This window comes from Hirundo rustica, chromosome 25 (assembly GCF_015227805.2).
Source record: "Hirundo rustica isolate bHirRus1 chromosome 25, bHirRus1.pri.v3, whole genome shotgun sequence".
Taxonomy (NCBI): Eukaryota; Metazoa; Chordata; class Aves; order Passeriformes; family Hirundinidae; genus Hirundo; species Hirundo rustica.
In genome coordinates this window covers 2,777,668-2,799,575 of record NC_053474.1, presented here as the reverse complement: position 1 = coordinate 2,799,575, position 21,908 = coordinate 2,777,668, and the positions used below count along the sequence as shown (strand labels likewise).

The 21,908-nt window shown below is 49.2% G+C and overlaps 1 protein-coding gene across 1 annotated transcript in view; it reads right to left on the bottom strand.

Annotated features, from left to right (window-relative positions):
• The window catches only part of CSMD2 (CUB and Sushi multiple domains 2), a 242,166-nt gene that overhangs the window by 91,242 nt on the left and 129,016 nt on the right, over positions 1-21,908 (bottom strand). The window contains exons 10-13 of the mRNA XM_040085973.1: positions 21,600-21,724; positions 18,302-18,423; positions 11,246-11,349; positions 6,785-6,897 (exon numbers count right to left, since the gene is read on the bottom strand). Coding sequence (XP_039941907.1) covers positions 6,785-6,897; positions 11,246-11,349; positions 18,302-18,423; positions 21,600-21,724 — 464 coding nt within the window. The remainder of the gene's footprint in view (positions 1-6,784; positions 6,898-11,245; positions 11,350-18,301; positions 18,424-21,599; positions 21,725-21,908) is intronic.

Below are 21,908 nucleotides of genomic sequence, written 5' to 3'. Positions count from 1 at the left end.
AGAACACAGAATTTGGGTGTGGGGAAGGGGCTGGAAGAGAGAGAACACAGAAATTGGGTGTGGGGAAGGGGCTGGAAGAGAGAGAACACAGAATTTGGGTGTGGGGAAGGGGCTGGAAGAGAGAGAACACAGAATTTGAGTGTGGGGAAGGGACTGGAAAAGAGAGAACACAGAATTTGGGTGTGGGGAAGGGGCTGGGAAAGAGAGAACACAGAATTTGAGTGTGGGGAAGGGGCTGGAAGATAAAAAACACAGAATTTGGGTGTGGGGAAGGGGCTGAGGCCCAGCGGGTGCAGCCCCCACCAGATCGTGTTATCCCAACCCCAGTTCTCTCCTACAAACCCCTCCTGACGCCTCCCCAGCTTCAAATCCAGGGCTTCAGGATAAGGCAAGGGAGATTAGGATTAAATATCAGGAAGGAATTGTTCCCTGTGAGGGTTGGGAGGGGCTGGGATGGAATTCCCAGAGCAGCTGTGGCTGCCCCTGGATCCCTGGCAGTGCCCAAGGCCAGGCTGGACACGGGCTGGGAGCAGCCTGGGACAGTGGGAGGTGTCCCTGACGATCTTTAATGCCCCTCCCAACACAAACCATGCTGTGACAACCCCAACTGAAACAGGAAAAGTGAAATAATAGGGAATAAATGAAAAGCACAGGGATCCAGAGCAGCTCCTGCCCCGCAGCTGCTCCAGGAACTTCTGGATTCAAGGGCCCACATCCCACCAAGCAGGACCAACCCTCACAGGGACACGGAGGGGATTTGCTGCACCGTCCCCTCTCCTCCCCACCCCGACCCCGTTCCCACTCGGACACCGACACAGAGTTAATCACTCTCTCCGTGTGCACTCGGACTCCAGACAAACCCCAGGCTCCATCTCCTCTTATCTCCTGCTCTCTCCAAGCCCGAATTTCCAAAGGGCTCCCTGCCCTGGATCACTGTTAACTCCAAAACCCTCATTCCTCCTCAGTGTTCCCACATCATTTATCTGCTCCACGCTCCTCTCCCAATCCTCCGGGTTTATTTTTTTCCATTCCCATCATCTCTGATCAGCCTCGCTGTCTTTTCCTCCCCGCTCCCAATTTCTCGCACCAAATTGGAAATCTCTTTTATGACACTTCCTTTTACAGAGGCAAATCACGGGAGCCCAGGCTTGCACGACTCCCTCTAATACCCCAATTTGGCTGGAATAACAACAAGCGCCCTCATTATCATCCTGGCTCCAGGCAACTCCAGATCCAGGTGTATTTTGAGCAGAAGTCACACGGCGCGGAGCTTCTGCTGCATCTCGGAGCTGGAAGCTCGCCGCTAGCTAAATGAAGCATCCCCAAAAATAATTTGGCACGAATTAATATTAAAAGTTCTCGTGCGACGGGCTCGGTTTGCTGGCTCCCAGCGGAAGCGCTTTGCCAGGATTTACGGATCTCCCCGCGCAGTTTCCAGGCTCGGGAGCCGCGCTCGCGTGTCGGGGACGGGAAAATGAAAATTCCGGGTGTTAAAGCCGCACTGAACTGTTCATTGCTCCCCCAGAAAAAGTGCACGAGGCCAACAGTGCCTAGCAGGAAATGAAAATTCAGCTTGAAAACTCAAGGAATAGCAACGAGCTGCGATGGGAGGGTGTCACCCTGGTTTTTGTGAATTTTTTAAAGCCTTTTGATTGTTCATAAAATGGAGTCAGACTTTTAGCTACTGTACAATATTAGGAGCAGTTTCTGCTCTTTCTCACACACGTAACATAAACAAATCCTTTGTTTTTCATTCTCTGTCCTTTGTTTGCACGTTTCTAACCTGAAAACAATTGTAACTGACGGCTGGTCTGGCCATTCGGCTGGGAGGTGAAAACTCCAGAAGCCAATCCACAGCCAGACCCACAAATGTATAAAAAGTAAGAAATAAACAGGCAGAGGGGCTCTCGGCCTCGGCTCAGCCTTGAGCTCGCTCGGAGGAACTCTCTGCCCTGCGAAACCTCTCGTCTCTGTGTGATTGCTTTGCGTATCCCGATCACAGGAGGGAGCGGGTTTGGAACGTTTATCAGCGTGTCTGACGGGGACCTGGGGGCTGGGGACGCTCCCTGCTGCCACTCAAAACATCCATGGCTGTTATCCCTTCCCTCCCCACGCCCTGGAACCTGGAAATGGACCCTGGGGGCACTGGGAGCTGCAGGGACCTGTCCCCAGCGTCCCCAGCCCTGCTGTCACTGGGGCAGGAAGGAGCTGTTGGATGTCCTGGGATCCCTCTGGCTGCTGGCATTTGGTGAGGATTCCCCATCCCTGGGGGCGTCCCAGGCCAGGCTGGAGCACTCTGGGATAGTGGGAGGTGTCCCTGCCCGTGGATTGGGATGGGCTTTGAGGTCCTGGCGGATCCAAACCGTTCCATGATCCTGTGACACCAATACAGAACCCAGAGCAGGTGTGGATTCACCTCCCAGCACAGCCTGTACCAATTCCTGCCTGACCCCGTAATGGCAGCCCTAAAACTCCACACAAGGACACAAGAAACTCCCATTGTGGCAACCCCAAAACCCTTCCACACAGGGAAACAAAAAATCCCTGCCCAGCCCTATAGTGGCAGCCCTAAAACTCCACACAGAGACATAAGAAATTCCCACTGTGGCAGCCCCAAAACTCCTCCACAAACGGACACAGAAAATTCCCATCGAGGCAGCCCCAAAACTCCTTCACAAATGGATATAAAAAATTCCTGCCTTATCCCATTGTGGCAGCCCTAAACTCCACACAGAGACATAAGAAATTCCCACTGTGGCAGCCCCAAAACTCCTCCACAAATGGATATAAAAAATTCCTGCCTGACCCCATTGTGGCAGCCCTAAAACTCCACACAGTGACACAAAAAAATCCCATTGTGGCAGCCCCAAAACTCCACAAAGAGATATAAGAAATGCCCATTGTGGCAGCCCCAAAACTCCTTCACAAATGGATATAAAAAATTCCTGCCTGACCCCACAGTGGCAGCCCTAAAACTCCACACAGTGACACAAAAAAGTCCTCCTGGAGCCCACGGGAGCTTCTCCAGAAGGGTCAGAGATGCCACAAGCCCACAGCCAGCCCCAAATGTTCCCCTCAGCTTGGGCTGGGGGCTCTGGAGGGGTGGGAATCGCAGGAATTCTGCACCAAGCAGCTCTAGCCACGGCAGAAGGAGAAGTTCCAGAGGTGTAATTCCAAAGGGAACCGGGAACGTGCAGCACCAGTAAAACCAGGGCGCGCTGAGGGCATCAGGAGCTTGGAAAAAATGCAGCCAAGTGATGCAAAATCAGAGCATTTCGACCCTTGGCTGAGAGAGAATAAAGACAGCACTGAAGGGTCTCCTCCCTCCTCACCCTTTCCTGTTGCTCTGCACGACCCCAGCTCAAACCAGGGGGTTAAAATGGGAGAAAAAAATGAGGAATTAGAGCTCCCGGTTCCCACCTTCTCCTTGTTAGCAGCAGGCAAACACAGCTCGCAGGATCCACCGCCTTACAGAGGTCAGGAAGCAGAATTTATTCAGAAATTCCATTTTCTGACCCGAGAAAAATCCCATGGGGTTCCTGCATTTCTTTGCATAGGGAGTAAAACCCATGAAATATTTAGCAGGGCAGACGTTCCATTAAAAAAAAAAAAAAAAAAAAAAAAGGAGTGATTCCAAAATATCAAAACACGTTACTTCAGTAAGATTGAAACATTCCTCCTGATGAATGTTTCAAGTAAAAAAAAAATCACTACCACGTTAGAATAATAAAAGTCAAAACTAAACAAGAACATCCAAACCAGGTGTTTTGACATTATTGAAAGGAAACAAGTTGACACGAATCCTTCACGGCTTCTCCGTCAAATATTATTCATACAGGGGGAAATTTTGACAAAACGGCGTTTTCCGAGGGAAAACGCGGCAGCGGGAATTTTTGCAGAGCTCTTTGTGCCGTTTGGTGGGAGGGAAGTTGGGTGAGGAGTGAGAGCAAAGCCTCCCTCACATCCCCAAATCCAGGCTGCTCCTCCATGGGGACTCCTGCTCTTGCCTGACTCCGTTCTGGGGGAAAATGAGGATTTTTTTGGAGCTGCCAGCAAGCCAAACTCCGGTTTCTGGAAGGGATATCCACAGGGTGAAGGGTTTGTGAGGCTGAGGAAACCCCACAAATGTCGCCCGCAGTCAGGAAAGACTCGGGAAAATATTTTACCTCACGCACAGGATTTTGTGCTTAAATGAACTTTAATCCCTTAAAGCTAATGGTGTCGGGCAGGAATTTGGAGGAATCAAGAGCAGGGTGCTTCTGTTGCCTCTTAGTTTTTTGCCTCCAAGAATGAATAAAAACGGGATCATCTCATTCCGGCCCAAAGGATTCCCTGGTTCGGAGCCCACGGAAGGGAGGGAGCAGGATGGGCTTTAAGGCCCCTTCCAACCCAAACCAGTCTGGGATCGTGCCCGAAAGCGGGATCTAAAGAGGAAACACGGCAAGGAGGGGATGAACTGAAAGGAAAAAGCTCTTCCTGCCGCTGCCTCCCACCTGAGCGCGGCTCTGGGGGGATCAGCATCACATCAAGCCCTGCACTGAGCTTTGGGCCAGGCTTGAACGCCGAGAGCAGGACCCAGAGCTCAGCTCAGCACCAGCTCAAAGCCCTCCCGTGGCTCAGGTCCAGGGCTCCTGGTTGGTGACAAACCCAACCCATCAAAAGTTAATTTAATGGGAAAGCAGAGCGGGAGGACAGCTGATTAACCGCTAATTAGAACATTAAACAAGGGCTTGAATAGGTAAATGAGCAGCTGAGGACCCAGTTCGATACTGGAGGTGCCATCAAATTCCTGATTTTTATCCTTGGATTATCGTTTGAGGGGGAGGTTTTTTTGTCTCCTAAAAAGAGGGGTTTGTTTTCCAAAGCGGTTTGTCCTGCTGGAATGTGGTAGGGATGGAAACCCCTCGGCCTCCTGGCAGACCCCACCACCACCGATACTCGGGGAAAGGAGATGCAGAACCTAAGGAAAAAAAAACCAAAAAACCCAGGGCTGGATTCCCACCTGGATAATTGGCAAAGGATCTCGTCCCGGCAAAGTTTGGAAAATAAAACCCCCTTAATTTCTTCTGCTGCTTGAACCAAGTTATTTAAAACCAGTTCATTCCAAGCAACGGCATAGAAGTAAATCAATTGCATTAATTCCCGCGGTAAGATGAAAAAGTTTGATTAAAAGCACGAAGGGCAGGGGGAGGAAATCTCCAGCTCCAGAGCTCCCGAGCCTCCTTAGCACCCCGGGGCTGAATTCCAGCTGCGCACAGCCCAAGCCTCGCTCAGCACTCCCCCGACAATAAACAGCTTTTAATCATCCCCAGCCCGCAGCAGGGGGGGCTCAGGGCACAGACCTGAGTCAGCTCCTACCCAATTCCAGAAGAAATCCAAATTAAATTAGTGTGGGAGCGTCCATAAATCTGCTTCCAATTTGAAATTCTGGCTTTCTGTTAGAACAGTGCAACACTAAATTAATGTTTGGCTTTGTTCTGGGTTTTGGTTTGGGTTGTTTTGTTTGTTTGGTTTTGTTTTTTTTTTTTTTTTTTCATGTTTTAATGTTTCTGTTCTCACCACAGGAATTTATAAAATTAAATTACTTTTATGCTATTGCTTGGAATAAACTCAGGTTCGTCAGTAGAAGAAATAAGGCTTTTTGGGGTTTTTTGGGGTTTTTTTTGAGACTTTGGTCCACTGATGGGGAATATCCCTCAGAAAGAGGAGATCATGGGAATCTGGATCTCCTTTAGTCAATCCTAAATTTCTCAGGAACTTCTGAAAAATGTGGCCTGAAGGAATCCTTTATTCCAGCTGTTACAATGGGCTGGGAATTCTACAAGAATATCCTGATGGATGTGGAAGGCAACAGCTGCAGGGGAAAGTGTTTTCCCAACAAATCACCAAGAATTAAAGGAAGAAGAGGGAGAAAAGAAGCCCCAGGATCCTGGGAGCCTTGGAGCCCTCTCCCAAAAATTTCAGCATCCCTAAGCTCTGTGCAGTGGGGAGGAAGGAAAAGATTCTCCAGGAAAGTGAAGCTTAATCCAAATTCCGCCTGCCAAGCACTGGAAATCCAAACCCATTGTTTATGATGATGAAAAGAATCTGTTCATGAGGGTAAAAGTTGGGATTGGGGATTTGGGAGTGATCTCGGGGAACATCAACGAGCCAGACCCTGCCAGAGCTGAACTGGGAATCAACACCTCTAAGATGAGTAATGTGCATTTGGGGCCTGGAACATCCAGAGCTGAACGTTCCCACTGGACACTTCCAGCAGCTCTCAGGGAGAGTTTCCCCCTCACAATTTCCCTATTTTTGCCAAAACCCCTGACAACAGCAAACACAAGCTTAGGCCAGGCTGCAGCACTCACATCTTGCTGCATTCCGTGAGTTTCTTTGAAAAAAACAAACAAACAAACAAAAAAACCCCACCCCAATATTAACTTTTATTTCCCTCGAAACAGCCCAGCCTAGTCCCAGTCTGAAGCAGCGATCTGCTGGAACCAGGGATTCCCCCGCCCCATCCCCTCCTGCGGGGCTGCCAGCTGAGATTCCCGACTTTTTCCCAATAAAACAGCTGAAATGGCAACGGGACAGCCCCCACCCAGCAGGCTGGGATGGGAAAGGAAGCAGCAAAGCTGCTCTTAAGGAAAAAAAAAAAACCCACAAAAAAACAAAACAAAAAAATCCCTGCAGAGCTTTGATTTATTTGGAGAAGCTCCCTTTTCTCCCCAATCCCTGCACTCAGCTCGTCCCAGACCCTTTGGAAAAAGGGGAATGGGGAGGGAGGAGCCTGGATTACCTTCGTAGGTGGCTTTGAAGCCCAGCAGGTTGCTGACGCTGTCGGTCTGGAAGAGGAGCCACATCTGGTGCTGGGTGCTGACGATGAGGTCGGGGACGGTGGTGCCCGTCAGGCTGCAAAAATCAACAACAAACAATGGATCAACAGCCCCAAAGCTGAGAGGAATGACAAGATTTGTCTCTACAAACGAGCCCTGGGTCTGCTGGTAGATGAAACCAGCGCTGAGAGATGAGAGAAACAATGGGAAGGATTCCACTGATTGATGGATGGAAAAGAAGAAATTTGCCTTTACAAACAAACTGTAGGTTTGTTTATAAATGAAATTCGATATCGAAAGGTGAAAGTAACAATGGGGGAAAACCCATAAATCCCATAAAAATTAAAAATGGGGGGGGTTATACATTAAAAGGGGAATCTGAGGCATTTCGGGAAGTCTGTGCCTCTCAAGTCCCTCAGCCAATGGGGAAAGAGAGAGGGAAATGCGGCCGGGAAATTGGGATAAAAAGGAGGCTGCATCCTCTGAAAAACTGAGAGACCCCAGGGGAAATGCCCCATGGCCTCTCCCTTTATTGGAATAAAGTAAAAGGACTCCTCTGTCTCCTTTTTGGACATAAACCTCTGGTGTTTGTGGATTAATTTTCCTGACAAAGCGGCTGCAGGATCACCCACCCTCAAATAAAGGCCTCTGCAGGAGCAGGGAAAAGTGATAAATTGATTAAGAATCACCCCAAAAAGCTGGGGGTGGTTTTCAAGCCTGAGGAAAACGCTCTCGTGTTCGGCGTTCTACCCCTGTGTCGAACCTGCTCCCGCCGCCCTCGCTGCAATAATTACAATTCACTGCTGTTATTGTAACAGATCTCACCCAGCAGCAAAAAAAAAAAAAAAAAAAAAAAAAAAAAAAAAAAAAAAAAAAAAAAAAAAAAAAGGAATGGTTTTCCCTGCTCGCTGAGGCAAAACATCAGCCAGCAAATAAAATAACAAAATTCCCAGAAGCCAAACTGCGCCCCGAGTGACTGAACCCTCCGAACTGCCCTCGCAGCAGTTTCCAGAAAAAAACCCCACGACTTTCCACCCAATTCCCTGCTCCGTTTCTGCCCTGAGGGAAGTTCCTACAAGGATCTAAAAAAGGAAAAAAAAAAGAAAAAAAAAAAAAAGCACCCAGCAGACAAAGCAGGAGCCCAAATCTGCGATCCCGGCAGGATCAGGGCTCTGCCTTCTCCTCAGGATGCTCCCGGGAGGGCTGAGGAAGATTGAGGGAAATGTTGCTGGTCTCTCCCTATGAACGAGGCTCCTTCAGCCTCTGGGATTAATCACCTCGCCGAGGTTCAGCTTTTGGAGCTCCATCCCCCAGCCACAGGAGCATCTTTTGCACATGCAGATGCCCAGGTGGAGCTCAGCTCCCTTCCCTGTGCTCCTGGTGTGGGCAGGATGATCATTCCAGGGGCTGATGCTGTGTTTAATGCTGTGATTATCCTGGTGCTGCTGAGGTTTTATCCGTGAGGAACTCAGAAATGAGGCGCAAGTGGAGAGAGAGGGGTGAGAGGGGGTTTTTAAAATCTTTCCTGCAGCGTTTGAATAAATCCAAATTCATCTCGGGCTCCGGGCTGGGCCTGGCCCCAGGTACAACAGCAGCACTCGAAAGGTTCCTGGGTAAAAACTCAACTCAACAGAGGAGGGAGATGGAATTGCTGGAGCAAGGCCAGAGGAGGGAGAAAAACATCGAAAAACAGACAGGATCCAGGCTGGGAGAGCTGGGAATGCTCAGCCCGGAGAAGAAAAGATTGGAGACCTCACAGCACCTGCCAGGAAGGACTCTGCACCAGAACTGCAGTGCCAGGACAAGGGGGAATGGAGACCGACAGGAAAAGGAATACTGGGAAGGAATTCCTGGCTGTGAGGATGGGGAACCCTGGCACAGGGTGCCCAGAGCAGCTGTGGCTGCCCCTGGATCCCTGGAAGTGTCCAAGGCCAGGTTGGACAGGGCTTGGGGCAGCCTGGGATGGTGGAAGGTGTCCCTGGATGGGCTGTAAGGTCAATTCCAACCCAAAGCATTCCCGGATTGTGTGACAGCTCCAAGGGCTGTGTCACTCACCCAGTGCAGGTGACGTTAACTCCACTCCCTGCCGAGTGCCAGCTCCTTTCCAGGGCTGGGATCTCAGGGAAATGGGACCACCCTGGACCTCACAGACCTCTCCTCCCCACGGCAGGGATCCCACAGAGCCCAGGGACACCTGCAGCAGCCACTGCTCAGGCTCCCCCTGCAATCCCAGGAGAGTTTTTCCCTGCAGTCACAATCCCAGCTCTGCCCCTGCCTTTGCGCCCTGATTGCTCTGATCTCACTGATCTGATTTTATTGATCTCACTGATCTGATTTTATTGATCTCACTGATCTGATTTTATTGATCTCAGGCTGCTGCTAAATGAAGAAGTGATCTTGTTTCAGTGCCTGTTTTGCATCCCAGAGACGTTCAGGAGCGGTGTTGTTGATTCTCAGTTTATTTATTGAAGCAGCAGCCTGGCAGGAATGAGGAACACTCCAAGAGGGAAAACCTCCAGGAAAAGCTGCTCCAAACCTTTCTGCATCCTTTGCCACCCCACTTTTAACAAGCCGGGTGACTGACTTGGGTGCTTGTTACCCCAGGAAATCAAATTCCTTCTGCAAGCCAGGAAGCTCAGCCTGACAATCTGCTCTGTTCCCATTTTCCAGGGATGGGAACGAGCCTGGAAACAAGCAGCTCCTCCCAGCTCGGGTTGGGATGGAGCCTGCTGCTGTGCAACTCGCCTCAAGTGCGCTCCTTGATTGGAAAGGCAGCAGGGCTGAGCTCCTCAACAGCCAAGGGGAAGAGAAGAGCAGGAAGGAAATTGGAATTGCTGCCTTTGACTGGAGTTTTCTGCATTTTGATTCCTCTAAAAAAACTTTGTTTTGTATCCAGGTGTTGTTCCTGATCTGTGGGTCCAGCTGAGAGCGGGCAGAAAACTCTGGAAAAAGTGATCCGTGGACTTTCAAGGATGTTAATTAGCACTGTGGTCTTCACACCTCTCTCACATTTCATTACTTTTCAGTTAAACCTCCCAGATTATTAACAACAACAACAGATAATAATAATAATAATAATCCCTGGAAGCATCAGCACCAGGAATTCACTGGGAACTTCCCAGGAAACGATTCCTCCTTGCTCAGTCACAGATATTCCAAATTTCCATCAGCAAAGTGCTGAGGAGATAACAGAGAGTGGGAAAAACCCATGGAATGAAGGAAAATCTTCACAGGTTTCAGGCAAACCAGAAGGGATGGAATGGGAAAAGATCTTGGGAATTTCTTCCAAGCTGGCAGGGATCTGCAGGTTTGGACCAAGCAGCTGTGAAATGTTCCGGGACACCTGAACTGCACCTGTGCAATAATCAGCCTTCACACTCCAGGCTGGGGTTCCTGACCAAGGATCACCCCTGAAACAAAATCTCAGGGAAAAAAGATGTTTGGGAAAGACAAGGAAACGCTGAGATAAGTGGAAATGGAGTGGGAGGCTGCTCCACGTGGAAAAACAAGAAGAAGGAAAAAAACCAATGAATTTCTCCATCAGTTGCCAGAGCACAACAGCTTTGCTGGAGGGAAAGCAGGACCATCTGCAAGTTCCTTGTGCTGAAGAAACCTCCACAGAACATCAGATTTGCAAGCAAAGGATGCAAAAATCCCAAATCCCAGCCTGGAAGAAGCCTCGTTTCCCCAGAGGCACCCTGGGTGTGAAATGCTGGGGATGCCACTCCAAGATCTTGGATTTACAGCCACAGATGAGGGCAGCAGGTGATGCCTCAGGTTTGATCTTTGCTGCGTTTCATGTTCTGCGCTGCCCAGGTGCAGCTCTGAGCTCACACTCAGGGTCACTCAGCTCTCTGCACACAGCAGGGACACAAAACAAATCCTGTTCCTGCTGCACACCAAGGACAGCTGGGACAAGTGTTCAGCCCAAAGGATGGGACTGTACAACCTGGAGCTGGAACTGGACAATGAAACCCCAATGTGCAAACGGACCAAAACTTATAGAAGTGTGAGACCTCGTGACCGTTCATCCATTTTTGTGCCCATTTTGTGTCCATTTTGTGCCCATTTTGTTCCCATTTTGGTTCCACCTTGGGGTAGCCCTGGCCAGGCTCTTGTCCTGCCCAAGGTGTACCCTAAAGGTCTTTCAATAAATATCTACTTTATTCTTCAGCTCAGCCTTCCCAAAGCATCACAGGAGAGAGATTGATCCAAGCAGCTCCTGGTGCTTTTCCTTGTGTATCCCAGCTTTTCTCAGCTCTCTGGAGACCCTCAGCCTCTCCCCGAGGAGCAGGGAAGCACAGAGGGGAGAATTTTCTGTCCCCAGAAGTGACAACCAGCCCCAAACCCAGGCAGGACCAGCTCCTGTATCCCAAGCCCGCAGCTCCCCCTGGCCAGGTGAGTTCCCAGGAATCGTTACTCACACATAAAGCACGGATTTCTGGTCTCCGACCTGGCCTCCGTCCCCCACTGTCAGGGTGTCGTAGCCTCTCTCCAGCTCGAACTCCTCGAAGGTGAGTTTGATCACCTGCCAAAGACACGGCGCAATTAGCACAAGCGATCAATTAGCACCAAGCCCTGCCCTGCTCAGGGAATCCCGCGGCAGCTTCCGAGAGCACCAAAATCTCCAGAACATCCCCAAAAGTTTCGGTTTTGTGGGGTTTTTTGTTTGTTTGTTTGGGTTTTCGTTGGTTTTTCTTTGTTTGTTTTCCCAGGATTTTTGGAGGTGATTTATTTGAATCCCCGCTCCCTTATCTCCTGCTTGCCCGCATGACTTCAGTGATATCAATATTTGTGTGCTGGGACCTCAACGTGCCTCTTTTCCCACCCCAAAGCTGGAATTCTGGAGGTGGATTTGGACCTGCAGAGACTTTTGCTTCGTGGCTCTGGAAATTCTCCTGGCTCGTGGTCAGAGCAGGAGAGAATCCATGGATTTGTCAGGGAATTGTCCCCAGCTGTCTGCAAACACAATCCTCAGCATCTCCACATCCCCATTCCCTGGTTTTTCCCTCCTGTTCCACCCAAACTTTGGATTTTCGCAGCCTCTCTGCATCATTTAGGAGCAGAACTCCCACGGAAATTTGCGCTCCAAAGCTCTCAGCTGCTTTGGGAATCTCTGCTTTTCAAATCCAATTTAGGGAGCAGAGTCCTCAGCCCAGCCTGGGACAGGCTGAACAAACAGAAAAAGAAGAGGTTAATTAAATTAAAGAAGAGTTTCACATCCCCCCCATCAGCAGAAATCAATGGAGTTTTTTGTTTCTTGGACTCTTTACCTGACCAACAAAAATAAAAAGCACAAAACCAGCCAGATGCACGAGACCTTTGTAAATACATTCGATTTCCTGACTTTGAACAGAGTAAATCACCAAAACGTGGGTTGATGCTTCTTCCAGCTGCTTCACACAACACAAAAATCACGAAAAAAATCATCAAAAAAATCACCCCAAAATCACCCCAAAATCACCCAAAAAATCACCCAAAAAATCACCCAAAAATCACGAAGGAGAAGGAGCCAGGTGAGTGCCAAGGATCACAGAGCTCTGGGGACACTTTCCACCTCGGTTTGGGGCAAGGAACCGCAGCCCAGGAAAGCAAAAAATCTTCCTCTTGTGCTTTCTTGCTTTTCTAAGCAGCACCTCCTGCAAAACTTGAGCAGCTCTTGATTCCCAGGGGGATAAAAAAACCCCGAAGTTCAAACCAAAAGTAATTTTTTAAAATGGTGTTTATACAGTTCAGGCTGAGCTGTCCTGTGTTTTCTTTTCTCCAGATGATCACAGTATTTTTTCAATGCACAGAAAATTAAATTTAGAGGTTTTAGTCATTGTGAAAAGAGGGGTTTTTTTCCCCCCAAAGCCCCAGGAAGGTGAAGCAGGAGCCTGGGTGATGCTTCAGACAACTTTAATTTGTGTCTAGTACCCAAATATTAACCTGTGCAGGCTCCAAAAGCATGAAAGGCTGCAATAACTGTAATTAATCCCGAGAACACCGAGCTGCAGACCTGCACACACCATTACTCCAACCAGCCGCTCAAGGAGCTGCATCCTGAGCGGTCTGACCCTAATTAAACAACTAATTACATCCTAGCACACTCCAGAATGCAATCTCGTGGCACGGGATTTGGATGCTGAATATTGTATTTATTTACCCATTTTCCTTTTTTTTTTTTTTTTTTTTTTTTTTTTTTTTTTTTTTTTTTTTTTCCCCCTCTGAAAGCTGAGATGGAAAATTACTCCGTTTAATTTAACTGTTTCAACTGCCAGAGAGCCACCAGCACCCCCAAACCTGGAGCTGCTGAAGTGACAGGGAGCAATCAGCAAAGGGCAGGAAAACGGGATGGGACTCCTGATTCCGAAGTGATTGGAAGCTCAGTCACATCCCGAGGAGAGAAATCCACGACAATTCTCTCCAGGAGAACAGCAGCCCGTGCAGTTCCAACCTGCAGCTTTACAGGCACGTCCCTCATTTCCCTGCTCCCCAGGCTCCAGAATTTCCCCCTCCATCCGGGATAAATCCTCCCCTGGAGGGACCCTTCTCCCTCCATCAGCTTGGACATGGATTTTTGGTTTTGTTTTTTTGGCTGCAGGTGGAAATAACCCCAGGAGAAACCTCAACCAGCAACATCCATTATGTCAAAATGGGCCAGAAATAGCTTTTATGCAAATTCCCCGATTATCATTTGAATTTCTCAGCTCCCCAGCGGTTTATTTTCCCCACTGTGGTTGGAATTAATTCCCAGGGCACTGCACCAGGGCCTAGCTAAAAAAAAAAATCTGAACATCCCCCAGATAAGTTGAATGTCTCCTCTCTGCACGGGAAATAATCCCAGTTTGTCAGTGAGGAGGCCTCAGCCCTATGGATGCAGAATTCCCAGCAATCTGGAGGGGATTTGGGGACTCAGGGGATCCCAGGCTGGAGGTTCTTTGCCAAAGACAGAGCAGAGGACTTGCAAATGAGCCCTAAATTCAGCTCCCTGCTTTTCCCAAAGCTCCATGGAACAGGACCTGGTCCAGAGACCACTGGAGTCAGCGGAAAGATTCCAGCAGCTCCAGCTCAGGCACAAAATGCTGCTGATTCCCAAGGATTTTATAGGCACTGGAAATCATTCATCAGTCGTTCATCCCTCAGCCAGGCTGGGGATGGGAGATGCTGGGATCATCCCCGAGGGATGAGCAGGGAGAGCTGGGACCTTCCCAAAGGAGTTGGTGCTTTTCTCCCAACCCTCCCTGCTCCAGGAGAGCTTTTCCCAACCTGGGCATTGAACTTCCAGCACGGAACACCCAAAACCAACAAACCCTTTGTAAACCGGCATTATTAATTGAGTTAATTGGAACTATTTATCATTCCCAAGGAAAAGGCAGTGGGATCTCCTCTCACCAATCCGTATTTCAGTGTATCATGGGCAGATCCCAGAGCAGAACCTGCAGTGCTGTGGAAATCTCTGATCCAAGTCAGGAAGTATTAAAATGAATGGATTTGTCCAATTTCAATCCCCTTTATGACCCAGGAAAGGATCAGGACAAGCAGGGAGAGCTGTGGCCTCCCCACAGGAATTGGTGCTCTTCTTCCCTGCTCCAGGAGAGGTTTTCCCTCCCTGTAAACGACACTGAAACACCTAAACCCAAAAAAACCCCTTCCAAAACTGACATTAATTGAATTAATTAAAACTATTTATCATTTCCAAGGAAAAGGCAGTGGGATCTGCTCTCACAGCTCACCAAGGCTGCTGATTTCACCAATCCATATTTCAGTGTATCATGGGCAGATCCTGGAGCAGAACCTGCAGCGCCGTGGAAATCTCTGGTCCAAGTCAGGAAGTAATAAAATGAATGGATTTGTCCAATTCCAATCCCCTTTATGACCCAGGAAAGGATCAGGACTTGCAGATTCTGAGTTTGTTATGAGCAGAACCTGCAGTTCCTCGCGCTGTGGAAATCTCTGATCCCAGCTGGGAAATGAATGATTGACCAATTGAATGGATTTCACCGATCCAATGGATTTGACCAATTGAATGGATTTGACTGATTCCAATGGAATTGACTGATTCCAATGGATCTGACCCTGAAGTGAATGGGTTTGACAAATTCCAATCCCCTTTATGACCCAGGAAAGGATCAGGACTTGCAGATTCTGTGTTTATTATGGCTCAGGCTTCAAAGCTGAGGAGGAAACCAACCGGGGGGAGAGGAGAAATTTCCTCTAAGCAGGAATTCCCATGGAAAATTAAGACAGTTCTGCACAGGAAGGCCAGAGGAGGAGCTTTTCCTGTCACACTGCTGATGGAAAAGCAGGAAAACTTTGGGCACAACACTGGCACTAAAGCAAGGGAACAGAGCTGAAGATTCGACCTGAACACTCACCACAAAAGGCTCAGTGAAACACTGGGCACAGCCCAGGGGAATATTTTTCCTCACGATTTTCATCTCCTCCTTCACAGTTTGTAGCAGGAAACCCAAATGGAAGCGTTATCCTACAAAACACCCAGGATACGCCGGCACCCAGCTCTCCAAACACTGCTCTATCCACACAAAACCTGGATGCTGGGGACTTTCGGAGACGAAAATGTACCAAAAAAAAAATAATGGAAAAGGATGAAACGCCCTCCGCAGCCTGAGCTGTGCTGAATTCCAGCCCCTGTCCAAGCCCATGGGAACATCCAGTGCACATCCCCCTGATGAAGGGACCCTCCTGGGGCTGGTTAAATCCCTCCCAATCAGTCAGCACTGAAAAAAAATCTCCTGATTCCACACTTGGGTCTTCCAAAATCCAGGTTTTTGTGCAGCCATACCATGGATAATGACAGCCCTGAGCCACAGCCTGCCTGGGAATGGGAATTTTGGGATATTCCTCGTTAAAATCCTCCTCCACCGGCTCTTCCTCCATGCTGTCCCTGCCTCACTCCAGAGGGGAGGGAGAGCAGGATCCCAGCACTTCCTAACAATTCCCAGGAAAAAAAAAAAAAAAAAACCAGCCCAAAACATGAGATCCTGTGAGTCTGTGAGATTCCCCCTGCAAAAGTCAGGGAGCCAAACGTGCAGGAATGTCCAGAGGCAAGGGAGAATAATTGGGAGCTTGGAGCCTTGGCAGGCTCAGGATTCATCCACAGCTAAGGGAATGACGTTTGCAGGAATCCAAGGAACTCCTGTCACCTCCTGAGAGCAGAAATAACGCCTCAGAAAGGGGTTTTGGAGCTACACGGCAAAGTAATTCCTGTTCCTCTGCTCCAGAGACAAGGGCTGAGACTGGGAAAAGCTGTGAGGGCACCAAGCACTGCCCTGGATTCCCACTGCCAGGGGAAAATGGGCAGGGATTGATCCTTCCCATTGCCAGGGCGGTCACAGCTCCTTCTCTCCCCACACCCCGGAGTCGCCCCTGTACAGAAAGAGCTCGTATTTCAACTTATAACAGCGCAAAAGTGTGAATAAATTTACAATACTGCATAAACAGCAGGAGATAAACGCAAACCTCCCTCCTGTGCCCCTGGGGGCTGAAATCTCCCTGGATAAGGACCAGCCACAGCCAAAAAAAAAAAGACCTGGGAAAAATCAGCATTCCTGGCACAGCCTCCCTTCCATGATGAGCTGCTCGGGCACCTCCCAGAACCCCAGACATCAAAGGGGCTTCGATTACAAATAATTACACTCACTTCTGATTACAGCCCTGAATAAAACGAGCGCTCGGCCGGGAAGGGAAAGTCAGGGATTTAAATAAAGCTGGGAAACACAGGGAAGAGTCTGTGTGGGGACAGAAACTGAGCCTGGGGGGCTGAATAAACCTTTAACAGCAGGGTGGGGAGGAGATGGAAAAGGCTCCCCAGAGAAGCTGTGGCCGGCTCTGGATCCTTGGAGGTGTCCAAGGCCAGGCTGGACAGGACCCTGGGGTACTGGAGGCATCTAGAGGTGTTTGGAAGTGTCTGGATGCTTCTGGAAGTGTTTGGAAGTGACTGGCTGTGTCTGGATGTGTTTAAAAGTGACTGGAAGCTTCCAGAAGTGTTTGGAAGTGACTGGAAGTGTCTGGATATGTTCGGAAGTGTCTGGCTGTGTCTGGATGTGTTTGGAAGTGACTGGAGGTATTTGGAAGTGTCTGAGTGTGTTTGGGAAGTGTCTAGATGTTTCTGGAAGTGTTTGGAAGTGACTGACTGTGTCTCGAGGTGTTTGGAAGTGCCTGGATTATGTCTGGAAGCTTCCGGAAATGTTTGGAAGTGACTGGAAGTGTCTGAATGCGTTCAGAAGTGTCTGGCTGTGTCTGGATGTTTCTGGAAGTGTTTGGAAGTGCCTGGCTGTGTCTGGAAGCTTCTGGAAGTGTCTGGCTGTGCACACACACTCCACTACCACATCCCAGCATCCAAACACGTTCCAACTTTTTTTTTTTGTTTCCACAGAACATCAGGGCCAAGGATGCACTTTGCTCATCCCCTCCTCTCAGGGCTCTGGTAAACCAACAGTTCTCAACAACGGCTTTGGACACGCGGGTTTAGATGGGATATTGGGACTGAATATGGGATTGGGATGATATTGGGATTCCTGCCTTGGAAAGGGAGCAGGTTTAGAAGGGATATTGGAATTGAATCCCTCTCTGTGAATGCTGGGAGGGGCTGGGATGGAATTCCCAGAGCAGCTGTGGCTGCCCCTGGATCCCTGGCAGTGCCCAAGGCCAGGCTGGACACTAGGGCTGGAGCAGCCTGGGACAGTGGGAGGTGTCCCTGACGATCTTTAACGCCCCTCCCAACACAAACCATGCTGTGACAACCCCAACTGAAACAGAAAAAATGAAATAATAGGGAATAAATGAAAAGCACAGGGATCCAGAGCAGCTCCTGCCCCGCAGCTGCTCCAGGAACTTCTGGATTCAAGGGCCCACATCCCAGCAAGCAGGACCAACCCTCACAGGGACACGGAGGGGATTTGCTGCACTGTCCCCTCTCCTCCCCACCCCGACCCCGTTCCCACTCGGACACCGACACAGAGTTAATCCCTCTCTCCGTGTGCACTTGTGTTACCCTGGTTTTTCTGAGTTTTTTATAGACTTTTTGAATTTTCATAAATGGAGTCAGATCTTTTTAGTTACTGTACAATATTAAGAGCAGTTTTCTACCTTTTTCCCACAGATGTAACATAAACAAATCCTTTGGTTTTCATTCTCTGTCCTTTGTTTGCCTATTTCTAACCTGAAAACAATTGTAACTGCCAGTTTGTTTAGCCACTTGGCTGAAAGGTGGAAAACCCCAGAAGCCAATCTTCTGCTTGACCCACAAATGTATAAAAAGTAAGAAATAAAACAAAGAGGCTCTCTCTCTCTCCGCCTGGTCTCAGCTGGATCGGAGAAGGACCTCTGCCCTGCGAAACCTCTTGTCTGCGCGTGGCTGCTTTGTGTGTCTCGGTGACACACTTGGACCCCAGACAAACCCCAGGCTCCATCTCCTCTTATCTCCCGCTCCCTCCAAGCCCGGATCTCCTGAGGGCTCCACGGCGCCGAGCACGCACCTTGGCGGGGTTGAGCGCGGTGATGACCCACACGCAGTAGGCGTTGTTGTCGTACTGCACCGGGTAGTTGGGGGACGTGATGACGCCGCTGGGCCCGCGCAGGTACGTGTCACACATCCTGGCTGGGGACACAGACGGGACACTCAGCACGGCAGGAGGGAGAAGGGATGGAGCTCGGGGTGGGAGCGGGAGGAGGGAGGTGTTTAAAAGCCGTTGTTTTCACGGCTTAAAGCGCTTTGTTCCGCCAGTGGTGATGAAACGGAATGAAGGGTTTTTCTCTGCGAGGAGTGGGGATGTCAAAACCTGATCCCGTCAAAACCAGGATCCCAACAAACCCTGATCTCAACCAAAACCCTGATCCCAGCCAAAACTGGGGACACAAACGGGGACACTCAGCACCGCAGGGACTGCACGGCGGGAGGGAGGAGGGATGGAGCTCGGGGTGGGAGCGGGAGGAGGGAAGTGTTTAAAGGTCATTGTTTTCACGGCTTAAAGCGCTTTGTTTCGCCAGCGGTGATGAAATGGAATGAAGGGTTTTTCTCTGTGAGGAGTGGGGACGTCAAACACTGATCCCATCAAAACCAGGATCCCAACAAACCCTGACCTCAACCAAAACTGGGGACAACGATGGGACACTCAGCACAGCGGGAGGGAGAAGGGATGGAGCTCGGGGTGGGAGTGGGAGAAGGGAGGTGTTTAAAAGTAGTTTTCACGGCTTAAAGCGCTTTGTTCCACCAGTGGTGATGGAATGGAATGAAGGGTTTGTCTCGGTGAAGAGTGGGGACGCCAAACACTGATCCTGTCAAAACCCTGATCCCAACCAAAACTGGGGACACAAACGGGGACACTCAGCACTGCGGGGACTTCTTGGCAGGAGGGAGGAGGGATGGAGCTTGAGGTGGGAGTGGGAGAAGGGAAGTGTTTAAAAGTCGTTGTTTTCACAGCTTAAAGCGCTTTGTTTCACCAGCAGTGATGAAATGGAATGAAGAGTTTTTCTCTGTGAGGAGTGGGGACATCAAATACTGGTCCCATCAAAACCAGGATCCCAACAAACCCTGATCTCAACCAAAACCCTGATCCCAGCCAAAACTGGGGACACAGACGGGACACTCAGCACTGAGGGGACCTCTCGGCAGGAGGGAGGAGGGATGGAGCTCGGGGTGGGAGTGGGAGAAGGGAAGTGTTTAAAGGTTGTTGTTTTCAGGGTCTAAAGCGCTGCTTTGTTCCGCCAGTGGTGATGAAATGGAATGAAGGATTTTTCTCTGTGAGGAGTGGGGAACTCAAACACTGATCCCATCAAAATCCTGATACACTGATCCCAACCAAAACCCTGATCCCAACAAACGCATAATCCCAACCAATACCCTGATCCCATCACATCCTGACCCCACCAAAACCCTGATCCCATCACCCCTCAGACCAACACCCAACAACTCTCTACTGCCCAACTGATTTATTTCCTTTTCTTCCTCCTTTTTTCCTCACAAAAATCCTTCCCCATTCCAGGCCAGCGGGACCAGGAATGACCCCACTCCTTCCTGATATCCCCAAAAAGCCAGGTTCCCTTTCTTCCCTCAAAAATACTGCAGAGTGAGGATTTATTAGGTCATTATTAAGTATTTAGCAGCTGGTTTCCTTCTGTGGGCTCAGAACTAAGGTGGAAACTCAGCTCTGAATCTTCAAAACATCTCAGGTAAAGGAAAAGCTGGAAAAAGTGCTTAAGCAGGGAAAAAAATTTGCCTGTGGAATGCCTTTGATGTAATATTTAGCTGAAATATTCCACCAGAAAAATATGGGGAAAAACATCCTGGTTCTGGGAATGTTCTCTGCTGCTGTGACGGAGCCTCAAAATTAATTTATTTGTGAAGTTTATTTAGTTATTTAAATTTATAATTTAACTTAGGAGATGTATGTGCAGACATGTGGAGTCTGCAAGGATTTTTTTTTTTTCGCTGTGAAACATGGGAAAAATCATCTCACTGAAATAAAAATCGAACTTTTAAAAAAGAAAAAAAACACCAAGCCCCCAAAAAACTAAACACACAAACAAACAAACAAAAAACCAAAAACAAAACAAAACAAAAACAACCAAAAAAACAACCCAACCCAAAACCTGAAAATCAGCAGCTAAAAAAAATTTAAGTTGATTCACAGAAACAGAATAATGCAGACAAATCCTTTCTTATCTCTTGCAGTAGGACACCATAAATTTCCTTTACAGTGTCACATATTTATGCCAAATATCCTCTTACACTGATTCAATTTATTCCAGGCTTGTTTCAAGAATTACATGGGATTCCAAAGCCCTGAAAAAAAATCCGCAGACGAAATTAAAGAAAAAAAGAACTGGGAAAGAAAAAAAAAAAAATCCAACCAAACCCTATTTATGATTTTAAGAGCTTTAAAGGGATTCAATTAAAATTATTACAAGTTGTTCTTTATTAGCATTACAAATATCACAATGTGACATTTCAGAGAGGGAATGAGAACAAAATGGCCAAGGGCAAAATGGAAAAAAACCAAAAACCTCCATTCCCTGATGGCTCATGGCACAGGATGAGGCTCCTGGGGAAGCACAGCCCCCAAATCCCACATTTCCAGTTAAAAATCCCTCTCCATCTCTGCTTTTCCAGGTTTTATTCCAGTCTTTCCTCTCACAGGACAAGGAGGAGAGGGGAGAAAACGCCTGGGATAGGGAGAGGGATGATCGTGCTCAGGTTTTACATCCCTGAAGAAAAGGAGAGAGGGAAGGGAAGGGATTTAGGGACAGTTGGGAAATTCGTGGAAGAGTCTGTGAGGGGAGAAGGGGGCGCAGAAACAGGGACTGAGGGGCTGAATAAAGCTCTAATGTGAGGGTGGGGGTGCCCTGGGAAAGATTTCCCAGAGAAATTGTGGATGTCCCACCCCTGGAAGTGTCCAAGGCACAGTGGAACCTGTCCCTGCCCATGGAACAAGATTTCCCTTAAGGTTCCTCCCAACCCAAACCACTCCGGGACTGTTTGACCTGAGGGCAGGACCGGTGAGAAAACGGACACAAAGGAGCTTGGAATTCCCACAAATCCCAAAATTCAGCCAGGCTGAGCCCCCCTCAGGCTGCCCCTGGATCCCTGGGAGTGTCCAAGGTCATCCTGGAGCAACCTGGGAGAGCGGAAGGAGCAGGACGTTCCTCAAGACCCCTCCCAACCCAAACCATCCTGGGATCATTTGACCCGAGGGCAGGATGGGTGACGGGAAAGGGACGGGAAGGAGCTGGGAATTCCCTCAAATCCCCGGATCCAGGCAGGCTGAGCCCCCTCACCTCTGCAGACGGGCCGGTGGTCGCTCCAGGCCACGATGAGGTCGCTGACTCTCTTGCAGGTGATGCTCTTGGAGCCCTGCAGGTCGTAGCCCTCGTTGCAGGAGAACTGGATGCTGGAGCCCAGCCTGGAGAGGGGACAGAGGGGACATCAGCCTCGTCCTGCCAGGATTTGGGGCCGGAGCAGGAAGGGAGGAGGGAGCAGCTCTGCCTCCCCCTCTGCCCCAGGTGCTGATGTCCAAATCCCAGTCTTTGGTGACATTTCACTGCAGGAATTTCATTTTGTTTCATCCACAGCCCTGGGAGGGAACG